Source organism: Cadophora gregata, assembly GCF_030347475.1.
Source record: "Cadophora gregata isolate MNR1 chromosome Unknown scaffold_10, whole genome shotgun sequence".
Lineage (NCBI taxonomy): Eukaryota > Fungi > Ascomycota > Leotiomycetes > Helotiales > Ploettnerulaceae > Cadophora > Cadophora gregata.
This window is the reverse complement of record NW_026695933.1, coordinates 1,793,876-1,820,750: the sequence shown is the minus strand read 5'-3', so window position 1 is coordinate 1,820,750 and position 26,875 is coordinate 1,793,876. Positions and strand designations below refer to the sequence as shown.

At 48.1% G+C, this 26,875-nt stretch overlaps 11 protein-coding genes across 13 annotated transcripts; 5 read left to right on the top strand and 6 right to left on the bottom strand.

The window, feature by feature from the left end:
• The first annotated feature begins 35 nt into the window (after window positions 1–35).
• ONS95_001958 (uncharacterized protein) lies at window positions 36–1,867 on the top strand. Its single transcript, XM_058495185.1, has 4 exons — window positions 36–628; window positions 685–1,022; window positions 1,144–1,272; window positions 1,325–1,867. Exons 1-4 carry the CDS (start codon window positions 274–276, stop codon window positions 1,496–1,498), a joined length of 996 nt encoding a protein of 331 aa, XP_058355496.1. The 5' UTR covers window positions 36–273; the 3' UTR covers window positions 1,499–1,867.
• A 440-nt stretch (window positions 1,868–2,307) lies between these two features.
• Window positions 2,308–2,703, bottom strand: ONS95_001957 (uncharacterized protein; the record flags this gene model as incomplete). The annotated part of the gene is made up of 2 exons (XM_058495184.1): window positions 2,308–2,322; window positions 2,383–2,703. 2 exons carry the CDS (start codon window positions 2,701–2,703, stop codon window positions 2,308–2,310), a joined length of 336 nt encoding a protein of 111 aa, XP_058355495.1.
• Window positions 2,704–4,077: 1,374 nt separating this feature from the next.
• ONS95_001956 (uncharacterized protein) lies at window positions 4,078–6,320 on the top strand (the record flags this gene model as incomplete). Its single annotated transcript, XM_058495183.1, has 5 exons — window positions 4,078–4,946; window positions 5,005–5,483; window positions 5,546–5,609; window positions 5,665–5,732; window positions 5,818–6,320. The coding sequence occupies exons 2-5, from the start codon at window positions 5,198–5,200 to the stop codon at window positions 6,318–6,320; spliced, it is 921 nt and encodes a 306-aa protein (XP_058355494.1). The 5' UTR covers window positions 4,078–4,946; window positions 5,005–5,197.
• A 294-nt stretch (window positions 6,321–6,614) lies between these two features.
• Window positions 6,615–8,800, bottom strand: ONS95_001955 (uncharacterized protein; the record flags this gene model as incomplete). Its single annotated transcript, XM_058495182.1, has 6 exons — window positions 6,615–7,248; window positions 7,320–7,773; window positions 7,824–7,975; window positions 8,029–8,108; window positions 8,159–8,471; window positions 8,554–8,800. 6 exons carry the CDS (start codon window positions 8,798–8,800, stop codon window positions 6,830–6,832), a joined length of 1,665 nt encoding a protein of 554 aa, XP_058355493.1. The 3' UTR covers window positions 6,615–6,829.
• A 1,250-nt stretch (window positions 8,801–10,050) lies between these two features.
• On the bottom strand, window positions 10,051–11,342 carry ONS95_001954 (uncharacterized protein). Its single transcript, XM_058495181.1, has 3 exons — window positions 10,870–11,342; window positions 10,433–10,777; window positions 10,051–10,339 (listed from the first exon to the last, which is right to left on the bottom strand). Exons 1-3 carry the CDS (start codon window positions 10,910–10,912, stop codon window positions 10,065–10,067), a joined length of 663 nt encoding a protein of 220 aa, XP_058355492.1. The 5' UTR covers window positions 10,913–11,342; the 3' UTR covers window positions 10,051–10,064.
• Window positions 11,343–11,587: 245 nt separating this feature from the next.
• On the top strand, window positions 11,588–13,467 carry ONS95_001953 (uncharacterized protein). Of its 2 annotated transcripts, XM_058495179.1 has the most exons (4): window positions 11,588–11,914; window positions 12,074–12,393; window positions 12,496–12,686; window positions 12,917–13,467. In XM_058495179.1, the coding sequence occupies exons 1-4, from the start codon at window positions 11,848–11,850 to the stop codon at window positions 13,383–13,385; spliced, it is 1,047 nt and encodes a 348-aa protein (XP_058355490.1). In that variant the 5' UTR covers window positions 11,588–11,847; the 3' UTR covers window positions 13,386–13,467. The 2 variants fall into 2 exon arrangements, with proteins under 2 accessions (XP_058355490.1, XP_058355491.1); XM_058495180.1 differs by having other exon boundaries at window positions 12,496–13,467.
• On the bottom strand, window positions 13,468–17,547 carry ONS95_001952 (uncharacterized protein). Its single transcript, XM_058495178.1, has 8 exons — window positions 15,880–17,547; window positions 15,757–15,811; window positions 15,610–15,709; window positions 15,444–15,561; window positions 14,507–15,393; window positions 14,368–14,459; window positions 14,040–14,317; window positions 13,468–13,969 (listed from the first exon to the last, which is right to left on the bottom strand). The coding sequence occupies exons 1-8, from the start codon at window positions 16,001–16,003 to the stop codon at window positions 13,539–13,541; spliced, it is 2,085 nt and encodes a 694-aa protein (XP_058355489.1). The 5' UTR covers window positions 16,004–17,547; the 3' UTR covers window positions 13,468–13,538.
• A 234-nt stretch (window positions 17,548–17,781) lies between these two features.
• On the top strand, window positions 17,782–21,055 carry ONS95_001951 (uncharacterized protein). 2 transcript variants are annotated; one of them, XM_058495176.1, is made up of 4 exons: window positions 17,782–18,144; window positions 18,193–19,168; window positions 19,215–19,676; window positions 19,724–21,055. In XM_058495176.1, the coding sequence occupies exons 1-4, from the start codon at window positions 18,007–18,009 to the stop codon at window positions 20,140–20,142; spliced, it is 1,995 nt and encodes a 664-aa protein (XP_058355487.1). In that variant the 5' UTR covers window positions 17,782–18,006; the 3' UTR covers window positions 20,143–21,055. The 2 variants fall into 2 exon arrangements, with proteins under 2 accessions (XP_058355487.1, XP_058355488.1); XM_058495177.1 differs by having other exon boundaries at window positions 19,215–21,055.
• Window positions 21,056–22,113: 1,058 nt separating this feature from the next.
• ONS95_001950 (uncharacterized protein) lies at window positions 22,114–22,500 on the bottom strand (the record flags this gene model as incomplete). The annotated part of the gene is made up of 1 exon (XM_058495175.1): window positions 22,114–22,500. One exon carries the CDS (start codon window positions 22,498–22,500, stop codon window positions 22,114–22,116), a length of 387 nt encoding a protein of 128 aa, XP_058355486.1.
• A 1,127-nt stretch (window positions 22,501–23,627) lies between these two features.
• ONS95_001949 (uncharacterized protein) lies at window positions 23,628–24,008 on the bottom strand (the record flags this gene model as incomplete). The annotated part of the gene is made up of 3 exons (XM_058495174.1): window positions 23,628–23,734; window positions 23,834–23,899; window positions 23,945–24,008. The coding sequence occupies 3 exons, from the start codon at window positions 24,006–24,008 to the stop codon at window positions 23,628–23,630; spliced, it is 237 nt and encodes a 78-aa protein (XP_058355485.1).
• Window positions 24,009–24,916: 908 nt separating this feature from the next.
• Window positions 24,917–25,466, top strand: ONS95_001948 (uncharacterized protein; the record flags this gene model as incomplete). The annotated part of the gene is made up of 4 exons (XM_058495173.1): window positions 24,917–24,981; window positions 25,052–25,162; window positions 25,235–25,324; window positions 25,376–25,466. 4 exons carry the CDS (start codon window positions 24,917–24,919, stop codon window positions 25,464–25,466), a joined length of 357 nt encoding a protein of 118 aa, XP_058355484.1.
• Window positions 25,467–26,875: the final 1,409 nt, after the last annotated feature.

Sequence of the window (26,875 nt, the reverse complement as noted above, 5' to 3'; positions counted from 1 at the left end):
CTACCCGGAATGTTGCCTAGGATCCGTAAGGGTGGGGCACGGGCACAGTGCATCATGCATCGAAACCAACAATGTCCTGATAACCTTGAGATATGACTCCGTTGCTTGATACCAAGAAGGGCGGTGAAGCTGCTGTGACTCAAAGTCAACCACAGTCGTCTTGCGTGCCGAAGGTCAAAACGAAGTGGGAGGTTATCACAACCGCCTTCCCACCTTTATGTTGACATTCATTTGGGGGTCCAAAAACAAATAATTTCCGCTTGCGCTTACAACATGCATTTCAATCATGGGCTCCTCGTCTCTATCATACCAGGTCTGCTTACATTGGCCCAATATTCACACCTTGAGCTGAGAGAGAAGCAACGATCTGATTTCACCGTTCCGCCAGAGCACTTTTCAGGATCTCTTGTCACCTCTCGGATACTCAACATACTAGAAGATGCTACTCCCTTCGACTTTTTCGATCCTTTGTATGCTGGGAATAAGCCATCCCAGATTTCCCTCAAACTTCCATACTCAGCAACAAGGGTGATTCCGTCCATCGAAAGACCAGAAGAGGGCTCGTGTCACTGCAGTTTTCAGTATTTCGGTGGTGTAGCCGCCCTGAAACTTGGTGTAGATGAGAACAGTGAGCCAACATTTGTCTATTCTAATTTCAGCATGTACTAAAAATGAATCTCCAAGTTAACAGCCCACTGGAGGGCAAACCCCCGCACCAAACTCCCGCAATTTCATCCGATATCACGCAAAGAGACCTCTCTCATGAGAACGACAATAGTGAGTGTAGAGGCTGCAAGGTTATAGATGTGGACTTCAGTAAGGATGGTCAAGCATTGAGAAGACCAAACTTCGGGGAGGATTTTGCGATTTTGCAGACTTTGCCTGATCTCGAATATCCGTCGAAGGACGAAGGCCCTGAAGTCACCGAGACTATACTTGCAAAAGGCATAAAGGAATTTAAAGAGAAAGAAAAAGAGAAGGAAGTGATAGAGGATGATGAGAAGGACAATCAAGCCCAACCGGTAGGTTTATCCTCAGTATCTGTTTTCAAGTCCTGAAATCCGAATAATTCTTCAGCTACGACTTCATACAACGGCGTGTGTTTTGGCAATTGAAGTAGAGTAGTGCTAACGAGTTAAACAGTCTATTGACAGTCAAGGTAATCTCATCAGTCAAAACACTGTTGAGGAGCAAGAGTGCCCTGAGATGGATACGCATGTCTTCCATTGTGGTGAATGTGGCGGACCAGATGAGCAAGGAAAGTGTAAAGGAGTAAGTCACCATCGTTATTTTGAGACGAGTATCAGTGAAGCTAATTTTGAAGGATCCCGAATATGATTACGAATTCAAGGGCTGCGATTGTGCTCCAGATCTCGATTGGAGCAAAGATATACCTGGACTCAAGAGACCGAATTTTGGCAGAGGGTCGGCTAGATTGATGAGATTACAAGATATCAAGTACGCAGATTCGTCAGACAGGGGAGCAAGTACTGTTTAGGTTCACATGGAGATTAAAGCAAGTCCGCCACGTCGAGCGCGCTGTTCAGTTGAATGCATGGAGCGGTTCAATTTTAGATATGGTTTGGAATTCGGACTATCAAAAGTAAGACAATGCGGCAACAATTTCCAAACACAGTCTCTACCATAGTCGGAGTTGTATGGAGTCTTCTGTATCTACTGCGCGATATTTGTTCTCTATTTCCCCTTTCATCATCACGCAATGGCTGTGCGGCGGGCGAGTGAGAGGGACGGGAATGATTACAGTATCTCGCTTAATTTGGCGAGCTTGGAGCAACCAACTTTCAGCCTGTCGTGTCCTCAGAAGTGGTGCCACTATGTATTCGCGTTGAGTTAGGTTAATTTCAACGGCAGTTAGTTATTTTTCTCGTGTCTTGTAGCTCATTGCAAGATTGTGCAGTTCGTATAACTGGAGACTTTTGGATGGCTAGCTTCTTCGTTTTCAGGAGGTTGGTGTCCGGGATTGTTTTTCTGACACTCAGCAACAGCATCAGTTTATTGTAGCTTGGTTGACGAGAAAGTGCTCGACCATCCATTCATACTACTCATAGACGAGATAACTGTTAAAGGAACATGCATTTTTGTCTTGTGTTTATTCGTTTCCTCTATGCCGCGAGCTTAGCAATACCTGTACTAGGCCCTAACTCATCGCCGAGAAAAGAAAATAGAAAGCCAAAGCACCCCTCCACACGCCGCCCAAGAAGACGAAGAAAAGAACAATGACTATTTCATAACACCAGGGTGCTCCGAGGGCCCCTACCTAGCAATTCATTGTCATTAAACTTGAACTCAGGAACCCTTAGTCTACTACAAGAGGTGTCAGCAAAAATACTAGATGAAGCATCAAAATTGTAGTAAACATACAACCAAACGCTCCTTAATCCAGTTCTTTGCCTTAGTGACACCCAGCTGACTACCAGTAAAGACAATCTGTTGCTCGTTAGAGCCCTCCTTCTTCGGCAATATGTCAGCCTTGCAGCCGCTTCGGCGAGCAGTGCCTTTGATGATTATGCCGACATTCTTTCCCAGCTTCGCCATGTCTCTATCTGTCAAGAGAAGGGTGATCTCAACGCTGGCTGGCTCGAGCTTGGCGTTGGCGGCATTGTCGACGGTTGTCTTGTCGGGCTGGTTCAAATGTAGGCATCGGTCGAAGGGGGGGTTCTTTCGCCAGTTTGGATTACCCATCTTGCTTGAGTGGGCTCGGGGATTTGTTTCTACGAGTGAGGGTGTTGTTTGGGTGCTGAAGAAAGCGGCGGCTTTTAAGATGTGGTCGAAACACTGAAGTTTTGTGAGCGGAGATGGGGTTATTTCTTGAGGAGGAAGAAAAAGTGTTCTTGGTGCGTACTGGTACTTCTGTGTCGAAGTCGTGGTGTCAAGGAATTGAGGAAGGAGAGTAAGTCTGCTTGGAGTGGAAACGGTGGGTTTATATGATAAAAAGGAAGGTTGCCTCCACGCAATGAGTACGCTAGCGATGCTCTCACTCTCAGCAATGAACTATGAGTACCCCACATCCCTCATTTGCTATACCAACCTGCACAGTGAGTGAATCATTTGTCGCAATATTGTTGTTGTGCTGCTAAGCGAGATGTTGGTGGTCTCGCTTCGACAGAACAATGTCTTAATCGGGCAATGTTTGGACTGGTTGAACGAACATAGAATGAATTGAACCAGTAAATAGACAGCTGAGCAGCAGCAAGTGAAGAGTATGTCGTAGAGCTTCCAGCCATTGGTAGGCGAAGAGGTAACGGACATCCCTTCCGAAAGGTATGGCCTAGATTGGGAAATACCAAAGACGGGTGAATCGTTCTTTGTCATCCTACTCTCTCCCAAGAAGCTTTATGGGATCCTACCGTCAAGATGAAGAAGCTCGCAGAACAAAAGATATCGTCATTGATGGCAAGTCTAGCACACAGGATTGCCCGGGGTAGATTAGAGGAATGAAAAGCAGAGTGCCACGGTAGTGCATGCTCTTATATCCATCCAGATAGGAACCATGCAACGGACAACACTTGATCACCCTCCCTCTCCCCAAGCAACGAGCACAGAGCCAACTCGTCATTTATCAACCACAAACACATAAGTTTGAAGTTACAACTACCCGTAATGCTGTCGCGTGTCGTCTTTTGCGAATGGTATGGCAAACATGTCGAATTGGAAATTACAGCGGAATTTGGGCAGCTAGAGACTGCATTGTGTATATTCAAATGAATTTATGGGTTGACAACTGACCTAGACAAACATTATGGGGCAGTTGACCTGGCGTAATTTCAAAGTCATTATATTCTTGACTTACAAGCTGCCTATTACCATGTCAAAACCTACTCTGAAATGGCCCCTTCGAGCCTCAGTATTTCTCTTGCTTATGCATGAAGTATCAGCTCCGATTCAAATTACTCCCCTTACACAGTACCGTGATGTGGCTCATCTGGACTTTGTTACTACTGCATGATTTGCATTTCAGGTCATTGGGTCAGTGGAGCGACGCTAGAAACGGCGCCTGGCTTGACCCGAAGGTGGCCCAGACCACGACTGGATCTGAGCTTTCCTCTTAGAGTTCCACAACACCACACTGGCTCGAACAAAAAGCGCTATTTCTTTTTAGACTTCCCCTCAAAGCCTCGCTTGAACTTTCTCTGTTTCCTGTACTTGGCGGATTAAGCTGAAGTGGGGATTGAATTCTTGCCTGTCGTTCCCAGTGACCGTCAGGTGCCCGAAAGAAGTGCCCGAAAGAACATCGATGACTTGCTCTTGCACCAGATGAACAGACCGTCAACCTAGAAACAAAGTGCTATGCATCCACTACAATGCATTATCCTCTCTCTCATATCCGACCCCTCACATGCATCATGACATCGCACAAAAACCCAATCGGAGAAAAGCGACCAGGCCAGCCTCGATGCTCTGCAGCTAACATAGCGTGAAGTCCACAGACCAGCCGTCCGGAAACCCATACAACAACATCGCAAAGCGCCTCAATTGACTATCCAGGCCTTCACCACGTCCCTGGAACAAGAAAACTGAAGACGTGGCGTGCACCTACCCCAGATCTGGATGTGAGCTCGTGAAAAGCTGACTGGTAGTGGTGTTTTGTTATCGTAAGTATGGGATAGGCGCGACCCGTCGCGACCTTGTCGAAGCCACATATCAAGCGCATTTCCTTGCAGCTATGGATAAGAGGCTTCTGCACCCCTCTGCATTTGAGGGGTTTGGATCAGGATTTTGGCAACTGCTGAGTGTTTTGTTACCCCTCAATGAGGTAGAGAGCCGTAATGGCGAACACTTCCTCGCATTACAACGGCACTCCGTTACACATCATTTGCTATGTCTTCTTGGTCATTACATATGTTGCTGTTTTGCTTCGTGTGTTTGTTCGGTTGAGGATTACAAAGGGGTTCCAGATTGATGATTGGCTGATGGTTGTTTCTCAAGTAAGTGCTTGATTTCCTACATAACCGATCCTGGCACAAAGATCTAACTAGACCTAAGATCATCTTCACTGTCTCTTGTGCATTTGTCCTCTTCGGAATCCAACATGGCATAGGAAGACACAATGCAAGTCTCTCGACTCAGAACCAAATCGACGGTCTCAAAGTACGCAGGCCCTACCTCCATCCCAATCCACAACACAACTGACCCAAGCTAGTTCCAAGCATTCACAACAATATCCTACGTTGCCAATATGATGACCCTCAAACTTAGCATCGCCATCTTCCTCCTACGAATTGCGGTTAGGCCACTATATATTTGGATTCTACGCAGCAGTATCGTCGTCGTAGCCATCTGGTCATTCGTCATCTTCATGTACGACATCTTCCAATGCTTGCCTGTACAAGCACAATGGGATTTCACGATTGAGCATCCAAAATGCGTGACTGGGACATCGTTTGTGGCGGCTGCATATTCGATTTCGGTCATGACGATTGTGACGGATTGGTTGTATGCGCTGTTACCGATCCCGATGTTGTGTGAGTGTTCAGTACTGGTTTGGGTTGAAATTGGAGTGATGGAAACTAATGATGCTGAATAGGGTCGGTGCAAATGACCACACAGGCGAAGGTTACAGTGGCTTTCATTCTCTCGCTGGGTATCTTGTAAGCAAATTCTTTTCATATCTCATCAAGCTCCAAGCTGACTCTTTCACTCCAGTGCCAGCATAGCAACACTCATCCGCCTTCGCTACCTCATCGAACTCACCGATCGATCAGATGTCCTGTGTAAGAACTCCCACCATCTCTTCCTCCCTGCTCTCCCTCTCCTTTCTCCCTCAGACTTACTTACTGACGCCCCGTTCTCCACTAGACGCAGCAACACCCGCCACAATATGGACCATCGTCGAACCCGGTCTCGGCATCACCGCCGCCTCACTAATCACCATCCGGCCCCTCCTCAAATCCTTCAACCTCCACGGCTTCCAACACCCCTCCTCAAACTACAACTCTTCATCCCATGCACGAACCCAACGTCAAAGTTTGAATTTGAATCCATATCATAGTCATAGTGAGACTTGGACGTGGACGAATAGTACGGTGTCGAGTCCCGGGTTGAAGGAGGGTGGGAGGTGGTGGATTGGTGGGAAGGGATTGGGATTGGGATTGGGACTGGGAGAAGGGAATGGCAGTGGAAAGGTGGTTGTGAGGGAGAGAGTGCTTGAGAGTGATGTGGGTGTTGTGCTTGGTGGGGGGGAGAGGGATGGGGGGAGTGAGGAGTGTATTCTTGAGGGGAAGGGAGGGGGGATTAGGAGGACGGTGGATTTTGTTGTTGAGAGGGAGAGGGAGTCAAATGGGGGGTTGGAGAGTGTGTAGCGAAGTGTTATGTCTCAATTTAATAATATAATGCGATTGTCTGTTACAAAATCAGTGGCATTGAGCTGAGACTCCAAGACTGCGTTCCGTTCTTCCGGATCCGGCATCGGATCCGGCATCGACTTTGTTAATACTATCTAGCCCTTGAGCCGGGGCAGTAAAACGGAAGTAGATCGCATCTCAAGAGCCAGATTCAAAGGTCCAATATAGAGGTCTACAACAAGTGAGTACAGAATGGTTGATGGTTTGGGACAGGCACCAAGCGTGTTGACTCTTCCCAGAAGACGCAAACAGATACATGCACCTTTCGATTGATTCAGCTGATCGACGATTATTGAAGAAGAAATCTATTATCTACATCCAATCTTTAGATTATCCTCCAGGTATCAAGAAAAACCAAATTGTATGTCCAGAAATTTTCACATCACAAGTCATCCTCGCTTGGCTCCCCTATCCACTCGCTAGGGCCCCCTGCAAAACAACACCCCCTCTTCTCTTCTCCAACCCACCTAAGCCTTCCCGGCAATCCCCTTCCTATAAACCCAACTCCTCGCCCTCTTCCCCCAAATATACATAGGAATAGTCGTCAAACTCGCCGCAATAGTCAGACCCCCAATAACAAAGAACACATTCCTAGTCCCCTGAGTCGCCAACCAATTATTAATATAATTGACCAGCCCAAACGCAAACATGTTCTTGACGAAATTCATGGCTGCGAACGCCTCGCCGGATTTGTCGCGGTGGCAGTCGACGACGTAGGATACGACGCCGGTGGTGCCGAGCTGGATGCCGAAGTTGATGAGGCCGAGGCCGACGATCACCGGGACGGGCCAGGGGGAGAGGGCCACGGCCGATTGGCCCCAGGCGAAGAAGCCGGTCGCGGTGAAGAGGAGGTAGGAAATCATTATTGGGAGGCGGAATTCGGGTTCTGTGGGGAGGCGGGAAGTCAGTCGTCGTTCTTGCGAAACTTCCAGGATGGGAGGGAGTTGAGGATCTTACCGAATGTACCGCCATTTCTCAAAGACATTCTTCGCACGATACCATCGATCAATGGGCCAGCCAAGAGCGTAGCAAGTACCGACGCGACAAAAGATGACAGATTCGTTAGTCCAACAGATGTGACGGAGAAGTTATATGGCGGAGCAGAGAAGATCTGCGAAAGTGTGACGGAGATACCGACGAGCCAGGAGATACATGTTGTGAACAGAAGTGTGGCCCAGAGAACGGCGGGAGAGGCGAGCATGACGAATGGACGAAGAGTGGTATTGATGAGAGAGACGTGGTTGACGTAGCCGCTCCAAGGCTTCATTTCTTGTGCAAATGTATATGGTGCGTCTGCGGCAGGACTGGCTGGGCTGGCTGGGCTGCTGGTTGGTGATGCACCTGCAGTCTTTTCGTTGGTTTCGACATGTGCGGCGTCCATCTTGTGCGTGAGTGTGAGTTCGGTCATGACCTGTGAACTGTTAGTTGGGTATTAATGAGATTGTAAGTGGTGACTCTTACGTTGTTGGCGCCAGTGTCGAGATTGACGGCTCCTTGGCGGTTGAATGCTGTCTCCGGCATCCAAAAGAATATCATGATGAGAGCGAGGCCAAATGCACCTCCCATAGCGTAGAAAGCTACTCTGTAGTTGCTTGCTTCGATGAGAGCACCAGCTAGATGAGAAGTCAGAGATGCGCGGTTCAGGTGTTTATGTGCGAAGACTTACTGATTGGTGCTGCCAAATTGATGCCACCCAAAACACCAAGATTGAAAACAGCAGATCGATAACCACGTTCATGAACGAACCTACTTAAGTCAGTCCAATTTTTCACACAGGGCCTTTCGTTACCACTCACCAAACATCGGCGATAGAAGCAGGAACGAGCGCCTCCAGCGGACCCATACAAAATCCCTGAAGAACTCTCGCAGCAACCAAAGACGCAAAACTCTTCGCAGCAGCGGCCCAGAAACACGTAACCATCAAGCCAACAGTGGTGATGAGATACACTGGTCTCTTGCCATACTTAACCGCGAGAGCATTGCAGATCAGACTTCCGAACGCGATGGCGACGATGACGCCACCCTGAACACCTTGGATGAAGGTTGAGAGACCGATTTCGAATTCTGCTGCGAGTTCTACGAATGCAGGACTGAGAAGAGGTCCGACGGCTGTGGTGGTCAAGATCAGCACTCATTCAGATTGAACACTTCTGAATTCGGCTGCCCACGGGGCTGAGGTGGAGTAACTTACCGCCAACGGCACCACAACTAAACGCAAACGCAATAGTAAATCTCTCCTTCTTCCATCTTGGCCAGTTGTATGGATCATTAGGCGAATCCGAAGGTTGAGGAACAAGCACTATCTGGCCTGTAGGGTCGTGCTTGAGGATACTGGAGTCAACACCATTTGTGTTGAAGTTCTCGCGGCCGAGTTCATTGAGAGGAGCTGTGCCGGGGACATGCTCGAGCTCGTGGTCTTCAAGGACACCGAGACCCATTGTGATCTATGTCAATCAGACAGTTTGTAGGTGCTTGGGTATCTTTTTGAGTTTTGGTGTAAGAGGAAAGGTATGAAGGTGTGGAGATGCAACGAAGTCAAGAATCCGGGGTACGTCGAGGGTTGATATAGAAAGTCACCCTTTACAAGGCCAACACCCTAGATCTCGAATAGACTTTCCCAGGTAGCCTAGCAAGTTATGAATCCGAGTCACGGGCCAGCAGGAAGGGCTGAGACACGAAGCTGGAATCCGGGGGAGGGAAGTCAATGAGAAGTGAAGAAGAATGATTCAGTGGTCTGGATGGACGCCATCTTAGATCCCAAGCAAGATGCTAAAATGACCCATGGGGTCGCGTTGGGCTCCACTCATGAGCTGGTCGGGGAGGAGATCCAAATGGAAGTGGACTTGGCGGACAGGAACACCTTGGTGCAGGTGACTTTGAGGGGGGTTAGCCGAGTTGTGGGGAAATACTTTTGATTGTCTGGGGGCTCGGGACAGGGAAGCTAGGGAGTCGCAGGGGTTGTGCGGAGTCTGGTCGCTTGCGTTGCCTCGACACAACAAAAGATGGGGAATGACATGGCCCGTGAGAAGTTTAATTTTATTGAGGATATGGGTATAGCATCGGGGAGGAGATACCAAGCTTATGACAGCCGCGTACTGTAGGTATTTGAACTTGGACGATTTTGTGGCTTGTTTTGGTTTCAAGGAGATGCTGACCACACTTCGGCAGCTGTACTTTGAGAGCTGATGGATGTTCAAAACGTGGCAGGAAATCCCCCTTCAAGGATGGGGCTTTTCTGAGGATGGGAGGAATTCCGAATGGCTTCTCCCAGTTGCCGTCCCGAAGCAGGGCTTCACGTGGTAAGTTTTGGACCCAATTTTGAGCTTAGGGGACCTGGACTCGGCGGTCGAATTGTTCTGGGTGAGAAGTCTTACGCTTTCTGTGCTTTGAGTCACTTCGTTATGCTTAGAGTGAAGATAATAGACGGTCTTTCACGCTTCATTAATTCAACCTCTCTCCTCTACTCGTGCAGCTACCTTCCGATCTAAGCATATCCCAACGCCCAAAATGCATCAAAATTATGCCTCGTTATATCATCCACAAGTTCCGGTGGCTCTCTAATTGTATACTTGTCCCCACTAATTTCGGCCGTGAACCCAGTCATAGTTGTGTTGCTGGTGAAGTCCTGGATGGCACTGATAAGTGTTGACATGGGTGTGATGATCATCGTGGAGAAGAGTTTCTCGTCTGCCAGGCCAGTAGCTATATCGGTTTATCAGATACAGTTTTTCTTCTAGAAGCAATGGAGAAATGAAGAGACTTACCGATGCAATTTGGGCAGATCCCATTTATCCTGATCCCTTCCGGCTCCAACGGTTTCGCAAGCGCCCTTACAGCACCCACAACACCATGTTTCGTGATACCATACATCGGAGCAATTGGGAATGGATATAGTCCTGCATTGGAAGCTGTGCAAATAATTTGGCCTTTATGCGAGGAAGTGTTCTTCCGCATGTAGTAAACCGCGAGTTTGATTGCTGTGCGCGGTTCTAATTAGCTTTCGTTTCCCAAATCTCTAAGGTATGCCACTTTGAAGCGCAGGAACGCAGTTGCAGGATAAAAGAACTCACAATACAGAGTCCCCACCAAGTTGATATCCAGAGTCTTCAGCACAGGCTTCCTCGGTCCTTCCCCCTCCTCTTCCATCTCGAGAAACTTCCCAATCTCACTCACGCCGGCATTCGCACAAACAACATCCACACTCCCAAAATCCTTGTACACTTCCTCGAATACACTCTTCTGCTCATTCCAGTTCGAGATGTCGCATCTGTGGAATTTAAATGCGGTCTTTGGGAACTCGGTCTGTAGCGAGGGTAAGAGATTTGGCAGCGGAACAGAGATATCGAGGATGGCGATTTGGTAGTTCTGCGATGCGAAGTATTTGACAAGGGCGAGGCCGATTCCTGATGCGCCGCCTGGAGAGTGGTGTTAATACTGTTTTGGGCGATTTGTGGTTTGGAGATAGAAGATGAAGTTGGAGAGATAAGAATGAGGGGTAAGTTTGTACCTGTCACGATAGCTGCCTTTCCTGTGATCGATGAGTTGGCCATGTTGAGATAAGCTCAGGATGTTTCGATTTCACAAGAATGCCTGCACAACTGAAAGCAAATTGATGGTCCTGCCCCAAAGTTTCAAAGATTGATGTCGAAGTCCAGACAAGAAATAGCCGCATTGCACGACAAGTAGCACACGGCGTCACACCTCCCCCTCCACACCCCGGAAAATCACCCAACTACTGCGCAAGAACGAACTACGTCAAATAATTTGTTTTTCTGTTCCGAACACGCTCGAACTTTATCAGCACAAGGCTGTCCATTTACATCATCCCATTCCGAGAAGTTTCCCGTCCAAATCTAAAGCCTCGAATCCAATCATCCCCTCCAATCCCCCCTCTCCTCCTTGCAAAGCCCCACGAAGGCTGGCAGCCCCACATCCCCAAACCTTCTACCCCAAGCTTCTCAAGCCACTGCCTGATATCCAATAGAAATCAGCAAGGGATAAGTTACTCGAGCCGTCGAGTTGGAAATGGAAGTAATTCCGTTCCGGGATTCCCCCTTTCTCATTCTCCACTGTGGACTGAAAGCGTTTTGGCGAATAACCTTGGGATTTACCCCGCGTCTCGTCTCGGTCAGGGTGCGCAGGAGGGGTTCGGAAAGCTACCCATGCTCTTAACTTACCCCACAGTTTTCATTCTGCGACGGGAGGAGGGGAGGGGTTGGGCTGGTTCGGGGAGGGAGATCGGGAGATACGTTTATACGTCCGAGCTCTGGTTTGAGGCACTTGGTTGAGAAGATACCTACCATTACATGTGATCAGATACTCATATCCACAGAGATCTTAGGATTTTTTTGAGTTGAGGATCTGAGCTTCTTTTGTTTACTTACAAAATATCCTTGCGAATAACTCAACATAGATATCCATTAAACGAGTTTTCTGCGAAGTCTATTTGAACGCTTTGATAGGAGACCGAAAGGAGACATCGAAAATGGCAGCAATACCCTTGCGAGAAGAGACTCTTAAAGAGCTTAAAGATAAAGTCGTTGTCATCTCAGGTATATTGAGCCCTTCTAAAACTTCTCCTTTCATCTCTCACATCTACACTCACCACTTCACATTCCACATCTCACTACCTCATTCCTCTCAACTCAACTCAACTCCATAGCCAGGAAAAGTAAAACAACACAGACAAACTGACTTCAACTCACCCCCAGGCTCCGCCCACGGCATCGGCCTCGCCACAGTCCAACTCCTCCACACCCACGGCGCCCACGTAATCCACGGCGACTGGGACTCCCAAGCCGGCTCATCAATCGACTCCTCCATCGCCTCCTCCTCGGCATCAAAAGTCCAAGTCCCCGACGGCTCAACGACATTCGTGCAAACAGACGTCACAGACTATGATTCTGTGCTGAGGCTGTTTGATACGGCGTTGAAGAAGCATGGGAGGGTTGATGTGGCGATTAGTAATGCGGGGGTGCAGGAGGCGGGGGAGTGGTTTGAGAAGGGGTTGGATTTGGAGGGTGTTAGGACGGTGAGTTTTGTCCCTAGTTCTAGTATCTAGATTTCTTGTTTTTGAGATTCAATTCCTTTCAGAGGCGAGCCAAGACTGTTCAGTTGGGCTGATGATAAGTAGAAACCAACGACCAAAACTCTCGATGTGAATCTCCTCGGTTGCATGTATTTCGCCCGCATAGCTTGCGTGTATCTGAAAGAAGGAAATACAGCTAAAGCAGATAAATCTCTTATCCTCGTCTCTAGTACTGCTGGATTCAAAGAAACACCTGGGATATTTGCCTATACGGCTGCTAAACATGGTGTTATTGGGTACGTTTCTCATTCTTTCTGCTCTCTTCTCTTCTCCTCACTTTCGCGCTCATTCTCAAATCCCCTTTATTCTCCAAATCCATCTCGTCTATTTATTCCTTTTACTCCTCTTCCCGACCCCAAAATCCATTCTCTTCCCCCACACAATCCCAAAATCCAATTCCAAACCCCCAAAAACACCAAATCCAAATCCTCCCAACACCACTAACCCCCTCCCCCCCAAAACACAGACTCCTCCGCTCCCTCCGCCCCTACCTCCCCACAACCCACCACATCCGCACCAACGCAATCTGCCCCTGGATGACCGACACCGCCATGGTCCTCGGCATCCGCGACGCCTGGCTCGCTGCCTCGCTGCCGGTAAACACGCCTGAGTCGGTGGCGAGAGTTATTGTTGAGACTGCTCTGGGTGCTGTTCCTGAGGGGGAGGAGAGGTTGAAGGATGAGGGGGTGGTTGAGGGGGAGGGGAGGGGGAGAGATGGGAAGGCGGCAGATGGGGAAAATGGCAAAGGGGAAAATGGGGATGGGAAGGGAGAGGGGAAGGTGAGGTATAACGGGAGAGCGGTTTTCGTTGAGGGGGGGAGGGGCTGGGATATTGAGGTGGGTATTGAGGGGACGGAGGAGAGGTGGTTGGGGAGGGAGGTTAGTAGGACGCTGGGGAGGGGGCAGGTTGTGTTGGGGGATGGGAAGGATTGGTGAAGCGAGGTGAAGTGAGGTCTGAGTTGAGGTTCACTCGCTTAATTGAGAGCTCGCCTCAACGGCATGTCAGAAATTCACTGGTTGTAAATAGTTGAACTGGACTTTTGTCTTGATTGAGTACATTATTGCATTACTCTTAACACCTCAAAGTGTTTACGCCTCAACTTTCAACCCCGGTCCTGGCCCAGGACCCTGCCCCTCCAAGCCGCCCGCACCATCTTTCAACAACCCCTTCAACTGCTTCAGCGTATCCTCACAACCGACCTCCATCCCCATAAGCACCTCCGCACTCCCCTTATTATTAATGATCAGCTGCGTAACCAGCCAGTAGTTGTATCCATTGCGGAAGAAGCCTAGACAGGCCCATGAGTTGCTCGGTATAGATGCGCGGATTGTGATCCAGAGGGAACGCCATCGTGAGAGGGCCGCTTTGATGAGTGCTATGTTGGAGGTTGGCGTGGATGGTGAGGTTGAGGGGTGGGCTGTGGATGGGGGGAGAGGGGTGGATGATCCGGATGTGGAGGGTGAGCGGGTGAGTGAGTGGGGGAAGTGTGTTATCTGGGTGTGAGCTGAGACGTAGAGGACTGTCGGTTCAATTAGCATTGATACCACTGAGTCGACGTGGATTAGGTTTCGAGAATGCAGACTACGTACGATGAATCATAATAAACATATCCATTGGATTCAACCCTAGAGAATTGCCTTTGGTACCATGGCCAGGTGCCTGACTCGGTCTGAAAAGGCTCTGAAATGCTTCCATTGTCGTCAGATTACGACTTAGCACAAAATTGCGCTGACTGAAGGGGTGCATAGTAGCGAAGAATGCTTCTTCACTTGGAAGATCGAATTTCATTTCTGACATGGAGAGACGACAGGGAAAGTTGGCAAAGAAGGAGAATGCGCAATCGAGGAGAGTCATGATATTTATGAGTCTACTGGCGTATTAGCGATATTGGATCGGGGAAGGGAGTCCGAGGCTTACCGTATCCGAGATTCTTGTTGTAGCCATAATATTTCATCTTGGCTATCTTCGAACTCATGTCGTGCTTTGGTAAGACCAAGTCTTCTTGCTACCTGTTTCTTGTCAGACTAGTTTGTGCAAGGAATGATTGAATGACTACCTTCACCACGACACCAAACCTAGTGTCTGAAGCACGTTTCCTGGAGATCATACTTCCTGCCCAGAACTGTACACATACCATCAGATATGCTGCTTGTAGGTACTGGAAGGCCAATACGCTCAGTTCAATAGATTCTGGTGCAGATATAGACGGCACTCTCAGCATATGCCGGATCTCATACTCATCCGTCAAGTCCTCTAATGAGTAGACATACAGTTCCACCAAATCTAGTACCAGCTTGGCCGTGCTGACTTCCGTGTCAACTTGGGAATACATGGCGCCCATCAGCACCATCGAGGCGAGAAGTGGTATTGGAGCGGTGTCGATAGTGAAGGATGGCTGGTGGATGATTGGACAGTGCGGATGCCAAAACTCGAAATAAAGGCTGACGAATTTTTCGATTCGCGATGGCGTGAAAAGGAAGTTTAGATTTTGCGATACGTGCTCCTGTTCGGGAGGGCTAATCTGTAACGATAGAGCTTTTCCGAATATAGCTTCAACGACTGCAGCGGATTGCAAACTTGGAGGTTCCCAGTCCCCAACATATGACCATCCAGTGATTGGCTGTTCGGCTCCATACATTGGGACTTCACCGAAAGGACTACTCAGAAAGCGTAGAAGGTTTTCTTCCTCGAACAAAGACCAGTCGATAGATTCATCGTCAAATGCATCGGAAGGAGCGCTTCCATTATCACTGATGTTTCCGAAGATATCAATCACGTCAGCTGAGTTTGAGGCTGTGTGGGCGTTCCGGAAGTTGAAGATATTCCTTCGTTCGTGCGAGGATGGGAAGCGGAAGCATTCGATGAAACTTGCGGTGCCAGAATTGAGAAGGAAGTTAATAGACCCTCTATCGGACTGACTGTTCTCTACTCCAGACTTCGGAGCTGAAGTGATATGAGCGAAGTCCGGTGAGCGAGACTAGAAGATGACTTACTTTCGCTTCGGACCGTCACCCCTTTCGATAACAACCTCGAGTATTTACAGTCTATTCTCTTATGTCGACAGGTTTTACAAGGGTTGTTTCCATCACAGCCAAGCTTCATGGATGTGCACTTGGTAGGTTAGTCAAGCTTGAGCATGGACCAGAATTGGGCACTCACAGAATCACATGCATGTGACCTTCTACCACCTCTTGCTGCTTCTGGTATTGAGCGATTCTTTCTTTCGGGACATGTTGGATAATGATCTCGCAGGTTATCACTGCACCTCATCAGTCTTATATCATTTACAGGATGGGCAAAACTTGCCTTCTCGTGAAAGCATCATTGCAGAAAATACATGAATAAGGTTTGACTCCCGAATCTGTACCACAATCAGCATAACCCGACTCCCTTCAATGTTAATCGAACTCTGATAAATCAATCACTTACGCCTCAGTTGATGTCTCTTCAAGTGGTCTGTTCTTGAGAACCTCTTGCCGCAGACGGAACATTGTACTCCCTTGGTGGGGCCATCTCCTCCTATCTTTGCCATACTTGAAGCCGAGGACGGCATGCCGAGAGCTAGGCTACCTAATTGACAGAGAATAAGGTCGGGCCGTAGGCGTAGGCGTAGGTCAAAGGATCGGGGAGTCGATGTTTATCTTCAATGGGGAGGAGATGGGGGAGGAATGGATGTCGTAATGAAGGATATCTTGGGGTCGGCACGGAGGTGTTGTCCCAATGGAAGGGGTGTTGTCGCAGTGGTGGTAGCGCAGCTTTCCCCGCAGATCTGGAATCCCCACCATCCTCGCTAGCGGCAGGACATTGGGTGCAACCACCACCAGAAAGGGTCACCCCTCCGACAGCTTGCTGACACATCCTGACCCGAACACTGTCCAGGTCTAGTGGGGCTCGAGGGGAGGCTGGGCTGGGCACGAAAGGAGCAGCATCCTGGGTCTGGTAGGAAGTTGAGAGTTCACGTGGAGGGCATATCGGCAGTGCTGTGACTGGACAGCCAGAGGCGAGAGCTCCACATCGTGTACATGGTGGCTTGCTTTATCTTCTTCAGGATATCTCTGCCGTCCTTTGACATCACTTGAAGGTCGATGAGAAACGATTGTTGAGAGATTGATAAGCATTTAAAAAGGGAAGCCAGCAATCCGTGCAACAGTTCTTAGGATTTTAGAGCCTCATGGGGATGAAAGAAGAGTGTTGTTGAAGCCTTACAGGAGCTTTAGAACTTTGGAAGCTTAGAACTCTTTGCCAAGACGAATTCTCATGCGAAGCTCGACAGAAAAGAAGCTGCGAAGTCTAGCTTGACAAGCCGAGAAGGAAATAAGACGTAAATTGCAGTCAAAGTAACAGCTCAAGAACCCGAGTGGAAAATTCCGTATCAAATAGAAGCCCTTCCCTTGGAAGCGGAGAGATATCAGACCCAAGATACTCGCACTGTTGAATATACTCAAGATAACAACTTGAAATTGGATCAGCCGCAGAAAAAGCAAAAATTACTAGGGCTCCAGAAACCCTAAAGATGTTCTGCTATTTTAGCAGGAAGCTTCGAACATGGTTCAAAGCTCGAGAAATGATTTCTTTCGATCGTTTTCAGAGCAGATCTTCGAATCCAAGTAAACAAAGAAAATCTATGAGTAGGACTGCTTGACTACAAATACGAAAGTAAAGAAAATCCCTCGATATGCAGAAACAGGGCGAAGCAGCATTGTCCCTCGTCCATGAAATGACCCCGCGCTGAATGAAGCCGTGTGCACAGCTCTCATGCCCATGTCCTAGAGTCGGATAGCAAGTACCGCTTAGTACCAACACCACCACTCCACTGCTTGAGTACGGCACATATGTTCTTGACTAAAAACAAAAGCCAGGTACTCGTACTTCAAGAAAAATGGATCCACAACTCGAATTCAAACATGGAAAAACCCAGATGTTCTTGGAAATTTCAGTCGGGGAGGAGTATCATGCCATATCGATAGCAATAGTAACCGGCACCATAGCCTAATAACTATCAACCACAACGGAGATACTCCTCGGATTCCCCAGAAAGGAGATAGGCAGAATTTAAATATGCTGTAAAGAGTTAGACCCACAGATTCGCATCATTCTGACGAAGTCACACATGACTACTGACAAGGTTCGGAAATCTCCCCAGGCGACATGTTAGCCGTTGTTGGTGTCCTGAGATCTTGTCGGGGAGGAAGGTGGGATGGGATGGACACTGAACAGTCAGCTTGCTTCAGGGCCTGACCAAACTGTGGAGACCCCTCTCTCGCGAATCTGTCAGCGCTAACCCCACTGTTAGCCGCCTGGCTAGAATATCGCTCAGCAAACGGTAATCATCACTCATCCAAGTCCTCGGCGGTGGTTTTCGTGTCTTCAGCTACAGAACCGGGATCCAAGGTTCACGACAGCGTCATGTTGTATTGCCCTAAGCATTTGAGACTCCTAGTCTCTTGTACTAGGTAGGTATGGCCGATCAGGTAAATATGGAGCAGTAACCTGCTCCTTCTTGTGTCTTTCATTCGTGTCTTCACTTTCCTGTTTCTCCACTGCTGGTCTGCAATCATGCCAGTGTTCACAGAATATTCTACTTCTTCGCGTGACTTACGCGTTCTTCCTTCTTTTGCCCCTCCACTGCCACGTCTAACACCCAGTTTTGAACCCGTCGAGGGCGAGGAGAGGTATGAAGTTGTGATTGCGGGGGTGAGTATCCAATTCCAAGCCTCCCAAGCCACCACTGATAATTTCCAGGCAGGACCAGCAGGTTTATTTCTCGAAGTCCTCCTCGCACGGTACGGCCTCAGCGACAAATCCCTCCTCTGTATCGACTCGAAACCCACTGCCTTGAAATCTGGCCAAGCAGATGGTCTGCAACCACGGACACTGGAAGTGCTGAAGAGCTTGGGACTGGCAGACGAGATCCTGACAGAAGGTTGTCAGATGTGGGAAGTGGCATTTTGGAATCCAGCTCAAGACAAGAATGGAGGAATTGAGCGCACATCAATCGTGCCAGACGTTGCGGTTGCGGCGAGGTTCCCTCACGAAGTCACAATCCACCAAGGACGAATTGAGCGCATTCTCGAGGATGATCTTAGACGGTACTCTGCACGTGGCGTGCAAAGATCTACCAAACTTACAAAGGTTGTGCTTGATGAAGCTGGAGATGCGGAGTTCCCTGTCCTGGTGGAGATGGAGGGGCCAGAAGGCACACGAAGTGTTCGGACGAAACATTTGGTGGGAGCAGATGGGGCACACTCACTGGTTCGCAGATCAATGGATTTCAAGCTAGAGGGGGAGACTTCGGATTTTATCTGGGGTGTTGTGGATTTTGTCGCGGATACCGACTTTCCTGACATCAGACGACGATGTGCGATACATTCGGATAATGGGAGTGTGATGGTCATTCCGAGAGAGAGGATCGCGACTGGAGAATATTTGACGAGACTGTATGTCCATGTTCAGGAGGAGGTGAAGCCTGAAAGTGACATCGCTGGAGAGGAAGGCGTGAAAGGCGCCAGTAAGGCGGAGTCAAAGGCCAGGAGAGAGAAGATTACCATGGAGAGCATATTTGCACAAGCGCAGGAAGTTCTCAAGCCATACTACATCAAACCGAGACGGGCAGATGCTGTGGATTGGTGGGCTGCATATCAGATTGGACAGAGAGTATCCGAGAACTTCGTCAAGCAGGATTCGAAAGGCGTGAATAGAGTGTTTATTGTGGGCGATGGTAAATCCTCCCTCCTCCCTGTCAACTTCAACGCTAATATTCCCAGCCTGCCATACTCATAGCCCAAAAGCCGGCCAAGGCATGAATGTGTCCATGATGGATTCCTATAATCTATCATGGAAGCTTATGCATTATCTCAACGGCTTATCTCCGATCACTAATTCTCGAGACACCATCCTCGATACTTTCGAGACAGAACGTCTCACCATAGCTAAAGAGCTCATTGCCTTCGACAAAGAGTTCTCGTCCATGTTTTCAGGCAAGATTGGTGCCGAAGGAACAGAAGGTCTTACACATGACCAGTTCCTTGAGGTCTTCAGCACAGGAAATGGATTTACAAGTGGCTGTGGAATTGAATATCCCGAGACTTCATTGGTTGAGAAGAATATTCCTACAGGCTTGGTAACCGGCTCGGATTACCTCGGTGGCATTCTGAAGCCCGGTAGGAGACTTCTCAATGTGAAGGTTAAGAGACATGCAGATGGCTACAGGCGAGATCTGCAAGATGGTAAGTCACTGCCCTCATTTGACACTTTGCAAGTACTCATCAGCTAGACTTCCCCTCCACCGGCCGATACCGCATCCTTGTCCTCACATCAACCGACCTCCTCACCCCAAGCAGCCCCTCTAGTCAGTCCATCGCCCATATCCCCTCCCTCCTCGCCTCCTTCCCAGCAGGCCTGATCGAGCTTGTCGTATTACATCCTCTTCCCTCCAACACCTTTGAATGGAAAGATCTCCCAGTAGCAGTGAAAACCCATGCTGAGATGAGTTTCTACAATGGCACGGAACTGCAGGATGCGTATGCTGTTTATGGAGTTGAGAAGGAGAGAGGGGCAGTGGTGGTTGTGCGACCGGATGGGTATGTGGGTTGTTTAGCTGAGTTGGGGAAGGGTGAGATGGGCATGGGGAGGGTGCAGGGGTATTTGAAGGCTTGTTTGAGGGTTGTTGGGGAAATGAATGGGCATAGTTGAGTGAGGATGTGATGCATGTTCTCTGTTTTGCTTAATAAGTGATTTCTTGAACATGAAGATCACGAGAGTAGTATGTTAATCTACGCGCGTTTTCTAGGAGAACTCAAACGTAGTGCATCTTGAAAGTTTACATTCCAACGAAGAAGCAACTCATCAAACACATCGCACATTTTCCACTTCGAACATTCCTTCCAGGCAGTTTAGCATCTTCCTCCAAGACAGTAACCGCGAATCGCCTACGAACCCACCAACATCCTCCCCACCCCCCAATACAGGGTTTCTCCTTACAATCCACAGTCCCTTCCTCCAAACCGTGCGTCTCCAATCTCTAAGAAACCCCCCTCCAAGAATTCTATCAGATGCTACCACCACGAGCCCATCTCCTCATCCCCAAATAACACCCAATCGCCGACGCCACAACCATAAACGCAAACCCAGCGATGATAGCAATAGTCGCTATTCCGAGTTTCTCCTGTGGCTTTAGTGGTGTTGGTTTGTTGTGAGCGAATGCTGCTATGTCGAGGGCTGGGCTTTGAGAGCTGCTGGTGGTGGTTTCTCGCTTGTGGATGGTTTGGGACGACGGTGGGGGTGTTAGGGATGGTTTGTTGATGGTTCGCTTAATCTCTTGGGTGGAGAGGGTCGGTTGAACACGACAGCGGAGGTTGGCAAGGATGGAGAATGGCGAGGACGGAGATGGTAGCTGTGCAGAATACAAGGCAGATGAGGGTATTCAGGTTCATGGTGTACTCTGCTGTTGAGAGTTGATTGGTGGAGTGGGTTTTGTGCGATGGAAATGCTTGGAGGGTGATGGAGGAGCGGTCGATTATTCATGTTCGGACGGAGGTTGGCGAATTACAATCATCTAAGTGGTTACGTTCTGAATGCGTAACATAAGACATGTGCTTATTGTCCTACATATTGCACTTTCCTCATCGAGTCAACGCCCGGGACTCATTTGTGTGAGACTATGAGACAAGAGGCGTGGAATATCATATAATCGGATCACTACCACCTTTCCCTCCAACCTTTTCTACCTGATTAGTCAGGCCAGTAGATCGGTCTCACCCACATTATGAGCAATCTTCACCCGGTTGGTATGATCTCCCCATTGGCCTCACAAGTACTCGAATGCTGTTATGCTGTTTCAGACTTCTTGGTCCGATTTGATAATAGAAGCAACGAACTAGATTGACAGAATTATATCTACTACCCTTGACCCACCCTTGGTGACTTTCGGTTTAAGCTTACATTACATCTTGACTACTTCGCGATCCAATACATCACTGACCATACCAGGATCATGAACAGGGCAATGCCTCCTATCGTAACAGCCAGCTCTGCACCCTTGCTTAGGTGAGACGGATGTTCCTCGCTATCCTCGTATCTTTGTTTTCTCCTGTTGGCGCGGGTCTGTCTGAAGATGTTGAGATTCTGGCACAAGGACGTTGCTTGGAGTGCTGACTGCTGGTTGGAGGTTGGTTTATTTTACAAGTGGAGACGGTTGCGTTGTAAGGCTGCAGACTGCAGTTGCGAGGACAGCAACAACGAGGAAGGGGATCTTCATGTTGTCACGATGTTAGATTACTTTGTAAACGCGGTGAGAGAGAATGAGAATGGAAAAGGGGAAGGAAGAAGGAGTTGTTTTATACTTGGCTGACATCAAAGGTATTCATGGGGATGATTATTTATATTGCAGAATGTTTTATTGTCATTCACAAAGGGTTAAAAGAAGATTTAACAAGCTAAATCACTAGTCTGGGGGCAGGATCTGAATCTCAGGAGAGTCAAATGAGCTTGTTAATGGTACTTGCCATCAAGGGGTGCTCGTAGTCTGAAAAAACCATCAACTGGACTCTTCCGAAAGATTCAAGCAGGTGTTCCACAATCATCTTCTTACTTCTTGTGCGGATGCTATCAAATCATTCCCAAAATACTGATTGCATCCACCGCATTCCACACAAAAAGCAGGCCTCAAAGAGCGAAAGCAACCCCAAAGATTGTGCCGAGTATGGGTCCCGCACGGTAGCTATTTCCCGAAGATTTCTCCTCCTCTTCCTCATCCTCTCCCAATTTCACATCCTTCTTGCGACGACGCTCAATCTCCTCCTCGTCCCCTTCGATGCGAGGGTGAAGGAGGGTATCAATACCGTAATAGATGACAAGGCAGATCCAAACGAGTAGGAGGGATGCGAACATGAATCCAATGGCGATTGAGGCGATGCAGCCGAGTTTCAAGCTAGAGGGATCCTTCTTTGCAGCATCTGGGATGGATGTCGGGTCTGGGAGGATGCCAGGGATTGTGAGGGAGAAGGCCGTGCCTGCCAGAATGGCGACGATGCTGAAGGTGGTGTGCTTCATCTTGATGGTGATGTGCTTGGTGGTTTACGCTTGTGGTTATTGCGAATGGGCTAGGACCAACAATGGCTGGATGTGATCGAGATTTCGAGTCACTACTTATTATATCTTTGAAACAAAGAATGAAAGGGAATGCTTTGAAGTCGAACTTCTCAAAGCACTCGCCGCTTAGTAGACGCCGCGCTAGTACTCGTTGTCAGGCAGACAAACACATTCACACACCTCATTGTTCTGCAACTCTGTTGTCACGGAAGGCTATGACTAATAACAGTTGATGTCGTGTGACAATGTCATTCAGTGAAAATGCTCAAGTCGCAAGCCAGACAAAGGACACTAAACGTTCAAAATAGATCGCATCCAAACAAACCTCAGGCGGGTCGCACGTGAGCTTGTCCAAACGACTTGAGCATCACCTTGCGTGTATTTGTATATTATATACAGTTGTCTAATAGGCTCTAAGAAGAGTGAGCCAGTAGACACACTTTTACAGGGCACAACACTAAAGCGAGGCGCCACGATTCTGATGTTTGCCTATACTACAGCGCAGGTGCATTAACTTTGGACCCTACAGAAAGTGTGTTCCGAATGGCAGCCAAGGGGATATAGAGCTGGTGCGCCACCCATAACCCAAAAGCAAACACACTGCATTTCCCACGTCTCATTTTTTTTTTTTTTAAAAAAAAACTTTGAAAGAAATATCTCTAACCCCCATCCGATCTCCACTATCTGCTTGGAGAACATACTCGCAAGCTGTAAAGAGAGGAGCGGACCTGGGCGTAATTTTGCTTTTGTCTTCCAGTGGGAAGTGAATACAATAAGAACCAATAAAAGAAAGCATTGGACTAAAGGCATCGGTCTTGAAATGAAAATGGCTAAGCATTGAATATCATTTGAAACCTTTTCCTACGACGACAGATTGTTCTGACAAAAGAAGTCACAGAAATCTGTTACTGAATCAGGTCAGATGCCCTTTCATTGAAACACCTGCCCTCACCACCAGCGGCCAATGAAGCAATCTTCACCACGTTCTTAACCTGCCTCCCATCTTATTCTTCCTTCGCCAACTCGTAGAAGTCCCGAGGTCATTCTCGGAAATAAACTGAGCTTCACAGCAAGTCGCTTCATAAGGTTCAATCGGGTGAGTCGAAGGCTGAGTCGAAGACTGAAACGTTGGCTTCTATACGATTCGTGGTAAGGAACATCAGGCCTTCGTAGTACTCCAGAGATTGAAGGGAGACTGTACTGTCAGCTTAGCATAACTTTCGTTCGGAGAAGAGCCCTCGAAATCTATGCATTTCCATCGCACAAGATGCTGGTAGTAAAAAGGAAAACGTACATGACTCTGTTTCAAGCATGTTTTCGACTCCAGAGAACCCATGAAGGAGAATAATTCTTTCTTGACCTATAGCCTGTCAGTATTATCTGAGAATAAGGTGTATGAACTTACACCTTTCTAGCCCACGAACCTCCTCTAAATGTGTCCTACTGTTGCCAATTGTATTGCTTGCCATGCATAAAATGGTGTCCCTGGCGCAATATATTTATATGCCCCGTCGCTGTCCTCAGACCTAGACTCTGCCTCTGACACGGCATCTGGGATATGACGCTCTAGCCAGCCAAGAATAGCTTCCCCGAACTTCCTCGCAGTCCTAGAGCATGCTTTAGAACACGCCTTAACGAGTTTCTTCATAATTATTTTCAATAGCAATGCCTTGAACTTCAGTCTTGGGACGTCTATATGGTAGAAGATAACTGATCTTTGTGGATGAGAAGAGATAGAGAATTTGTCTGAGAGTAGTTTATGTGGTGTAGTAAGGGCAAACCAGTGTTAGCGTACCATACTTCAACACTCTGGATGGGACGAATTGGGTTCTAGGTTGCATCGCTTGTAGCGGCTTTCAGGATTTGCCTCTAACCAAATCGAGATCTAGATTCTGGGAATCCGGCAAAAATCACGAGCGTGGCTAAGCTGGGTTCTCAGAGCCTACTGTAGAAAACTGTGAGAATATTGTGTATGGTATACAGAAGAGATTGCCTAATTTTTCTCAGTCTATGGTCGTATGTGAAGGATAGGCACTGTTTCACGTATATATACCATCCTCGATGGCGGTGAAACCGTTTCCTCAAATATGGGAGCGCCTCAAGTATGTATTGTGGGTGGCGGACTAGTTGTATATATCCCTTGGGTACTGCTCGAGATTTTCAGTAGTAGGGTGTAGCAATAGAGTCGCGTAGACACTTGCCATGTTGGTGAGGAAGGTGCCAGCTCTACAGGTCAAAAATTGGATTAGATTGAAAGTAGTTGCCCGGTGGATACCGAAACAGCATGAGTGGAAGCAGAGTCCTTTCAATACCTAGTTCTGGCAAGTATATTCGTTTCCTTGTCTTTCTTTTATCAACATCAGCGAATTCAGCCAATATGAATAACATCATCATCAATAACAACAACATTGTTATCAACAATGGGCCAGCGATCAACCAGTTGTAAGTATATCATCCCTTATTTCGATGTAGTGCTTTCGACCATGCAATACTAGTACTGACTTACACTTAGCCAGCCACAATACCCCAGCCGCCGTCAGAGTGAACCATCCAGCACCCGTTCTCAACCTTTCTCGCACCTCCGAGCAGACCTCAATCGCCCCCTCCTCACCCTCTCAGAGCGGTACGTGGACCTTCGACTCCAACTTTCCGAACACACTTGGGAAGACCATACCCACTGATATAACATACATAGCTTGGCCGACGAACCACAAACTTTTTCCGGTCGGGCGTGGGAGGTGATGACACAGTGGTGGCGGTCCGTCCGCGAGAGGTGGAGGGTGATGTAAGTGATACTACTCAGTATTACCTTGGGATAGTAACTAACGCTTTCAAGTCGGAGATGGAAACGCTGGATGGTTTGCCTGACAGTAGTGGGTATTGTGTTTGGAATAGTTGATCACTTCATCCGTTGGTGTAAGCGTTAGCAGGTATGGGACGAGGAGAATATCCACGCACCAGAAACATAAGTATAGTATTTTAGTGTATGGCATTGACCTCATATGCTTGCGTCAATACTTTTGGGATCAGAAATTGATTAAGAAGTCATGATCTGGTTCCAGTACATTATCATAATCTTTGATCTTGCTGAATGTCATCCACCGACCTTCCAAGCCCAGGCAGAATACCGAAGTACCAAGCGACCAGCGCAAGACATCCAACAAAGCCGTAGACACCCAACGTCCAGCCAAGTATAAAATCTCGGTTGCTACCCCCTAACTTCTGGTTCATGATCACCCCATCATCGGCCTTCGAATGTTTCAATCTTCCGTCGGTCATGCCACCTTTCTTTTGACTTTCGGCTCTGTTGACTAGATAGACTGACTTGTGTAGTTGATCTTCGTTGCTTTGCTCCGAGGGGCCAAGAGTGGCTCGGGCATGACGAAGCCTGTGGCGTAGACGTTGGCGTTACCGTTACTGGCTGCAGGCGAATGCAGGGTATCGGGCGCGGCTCCCACTTCAACGTGACTGGCAGTAGAAAACAATACTCCACAGAATAGGAGATTAAAGAATAAGGAAATTATATTCATGCTGTTGACGCGGAGCTCAGAATGGGGTGATGGGTAGGTCTATTGATGCCCGAGCAGTTCTCCTTGACAGCCTGGAGAGGTAGATAACGTCTAAAGCACATGCTCAAGAAATTTTATAGAGAACCTGGAGTTGTTTGTGATTCACGAAGTTGCCACTAGACTAATACTTATCATCACCGAAATGCCTCATTTGACTCTTCCTTATAGCTGACCCTACGTGGTCTTTTTGTAAACACAGACTGCTGTTGCCTGATCATGAACGTCAGCACAACGACGAAATTATAGATGACATCTGTGGAGGCTAGGACACAAGGACTAGGATGGTTTGTGTCCCAGCATATAATGCTGGCTGGTACATCTGGTCGAGGACAGATTATGTGCTACTTCAGTTGTGCCTGCGCACCTTACAGGCCGACACAAACGGGCCAGCCTTCCCAGTGAGCGTTTCGGAAAACTAGACTGGTAGCATATTCGACAAAGACAAACAAAAGTGAGAGAAATCCAGAACAGTATCATACATTCCAACTAACACGATCTATTGATATCTGAGGCACCCAAACGTGTGTGACAGGCCAATCAAGGCCATCTACTCTTTCGTACGCTTCTGCGACGTGAAGGCATCGGATTCAAGCTGCAAGACTCCGAGGGGCAGTGATCACATGGGGATTACGATCCACTGTAGCAGTAGGGAGTGGCAAACCTGGATCCACTTAGCACATACGACTACTGTGGAAACAAACTTCCCTGCTCCACGCCATCTAATCATAAAGTTATCTCCTGCTACTCTCATAGCCTCCAGATTTTCA

Excerpts from the sequence above, each read along its gene's own strand:
- ONS95_001958 (XM_058495185.1), top strand. The coding sequence starts at position 274 with ATGCATTTCAATCATGGGCTCCTCGTCTCTATCATACCAGGTCTGCTT. Across the intron at positions 629-684 it reads ACTTGGTGTAGATGAGAACA|TTAACAGCCCACTGGAGGGC; the intron begins GTGAGCCAACAT and ends TGAATCTCCAAG. Across the intron at positions 1,023-1,143 it reads AGGACAATCAAGCCCAACCG|TCTATTGACAGTCAAGGTAA; the intron begins GTAGGTTTATCC and ends CGAGTTAAACAG.
- ONS95_001954 (XM_058495181.1), bottom strand. The coding sequence starts at position 10,912 with ATGGCCAACTCATCGATCACAGGAAAGGCAGCTATCGTGACAG. Across the intron at positions 10,778-10,869 it reads AAAGGCAGCTATCGTGACAG|GCGGCGCATCAGGAATCGGC; the intron begins GTACAAACTTAC and ends ACCACTCTCCAG. Across the intron at positions 10,340-10,432 it reads CTTGGTGGGGACTCTGTATT|CAATCAAACTCGCGGTTTAC; the intron begins GTGAGTTCTTTT and ends AACCGCGCACAG.
- ONS95_001953 (XM_058495179.1), top strand. The coding sequence starts at position 11,848 with ATGGCAGCAATACCCTTGCGAGAAGAGACTCTTAAAGAGCTTAAAGAT. Across the intron at positions 12,394-12,495 it reads ATTTGGAGGGTGTTAGGACG|AAACCAACGACCAAAACTCT; the intron begins GTGAGTTTTGTC and ends GATGATAAGTAG. Across the intron at positions 12,687-12,916 it reads GCTAAACATGGTGTTATTGG|ACTCCTCCGCTCCCTCCGCC; the intron begins GTACGTTTCTCA and ends CCCAAAACACAG.
- ONS95_001952 (XM_058495178.1), bottom strand. The coding sequence starts at position 16,003 with ATGCCGTCCTCGGCTTCAAGTATGGCAAAGATAGGAGGAGATGGCCCC. Across the intron at positions 15,394-15,443 it reads GGTGACGGTCCGAAGCGAAA|CTCCGAAGTCTGGAGTAGAG; the intron begins GTAAGTCATCTT and ends ATATCACTTCAG. Across the intron at positions 14,460-14,506 it reads GGTTTGGTGTCGTGGTGAAG|GTAGCAAGAAGACTTGGTCT; the intron begins GTAGTCATTCAA and ends GACAAGAAACAG.
- ONS95_001951 (XM_058495176.1), top strand. The coding sequence starts at position 18,007 with ATGCCAGTGTTCACAGAATATTCTACTTCTTCGCGTGACTTACGCGTT. Across the intron at positions 18,145-18,192 it reads ATGAAGTTGTGATTGCGGGG|GCAGGACCAGCAGGTTTATT; the intron begins GTGAGTATCCAA and ends GATAATTTCCAG. Across the intron at positions 19,677-19,723 it reads CAGGCGAGATCTGCAAGATG|ACTTCCCCTCCACCGGCCGA; the intron begins GTAAGTCACTGC and ends CTCATCAGCTAG.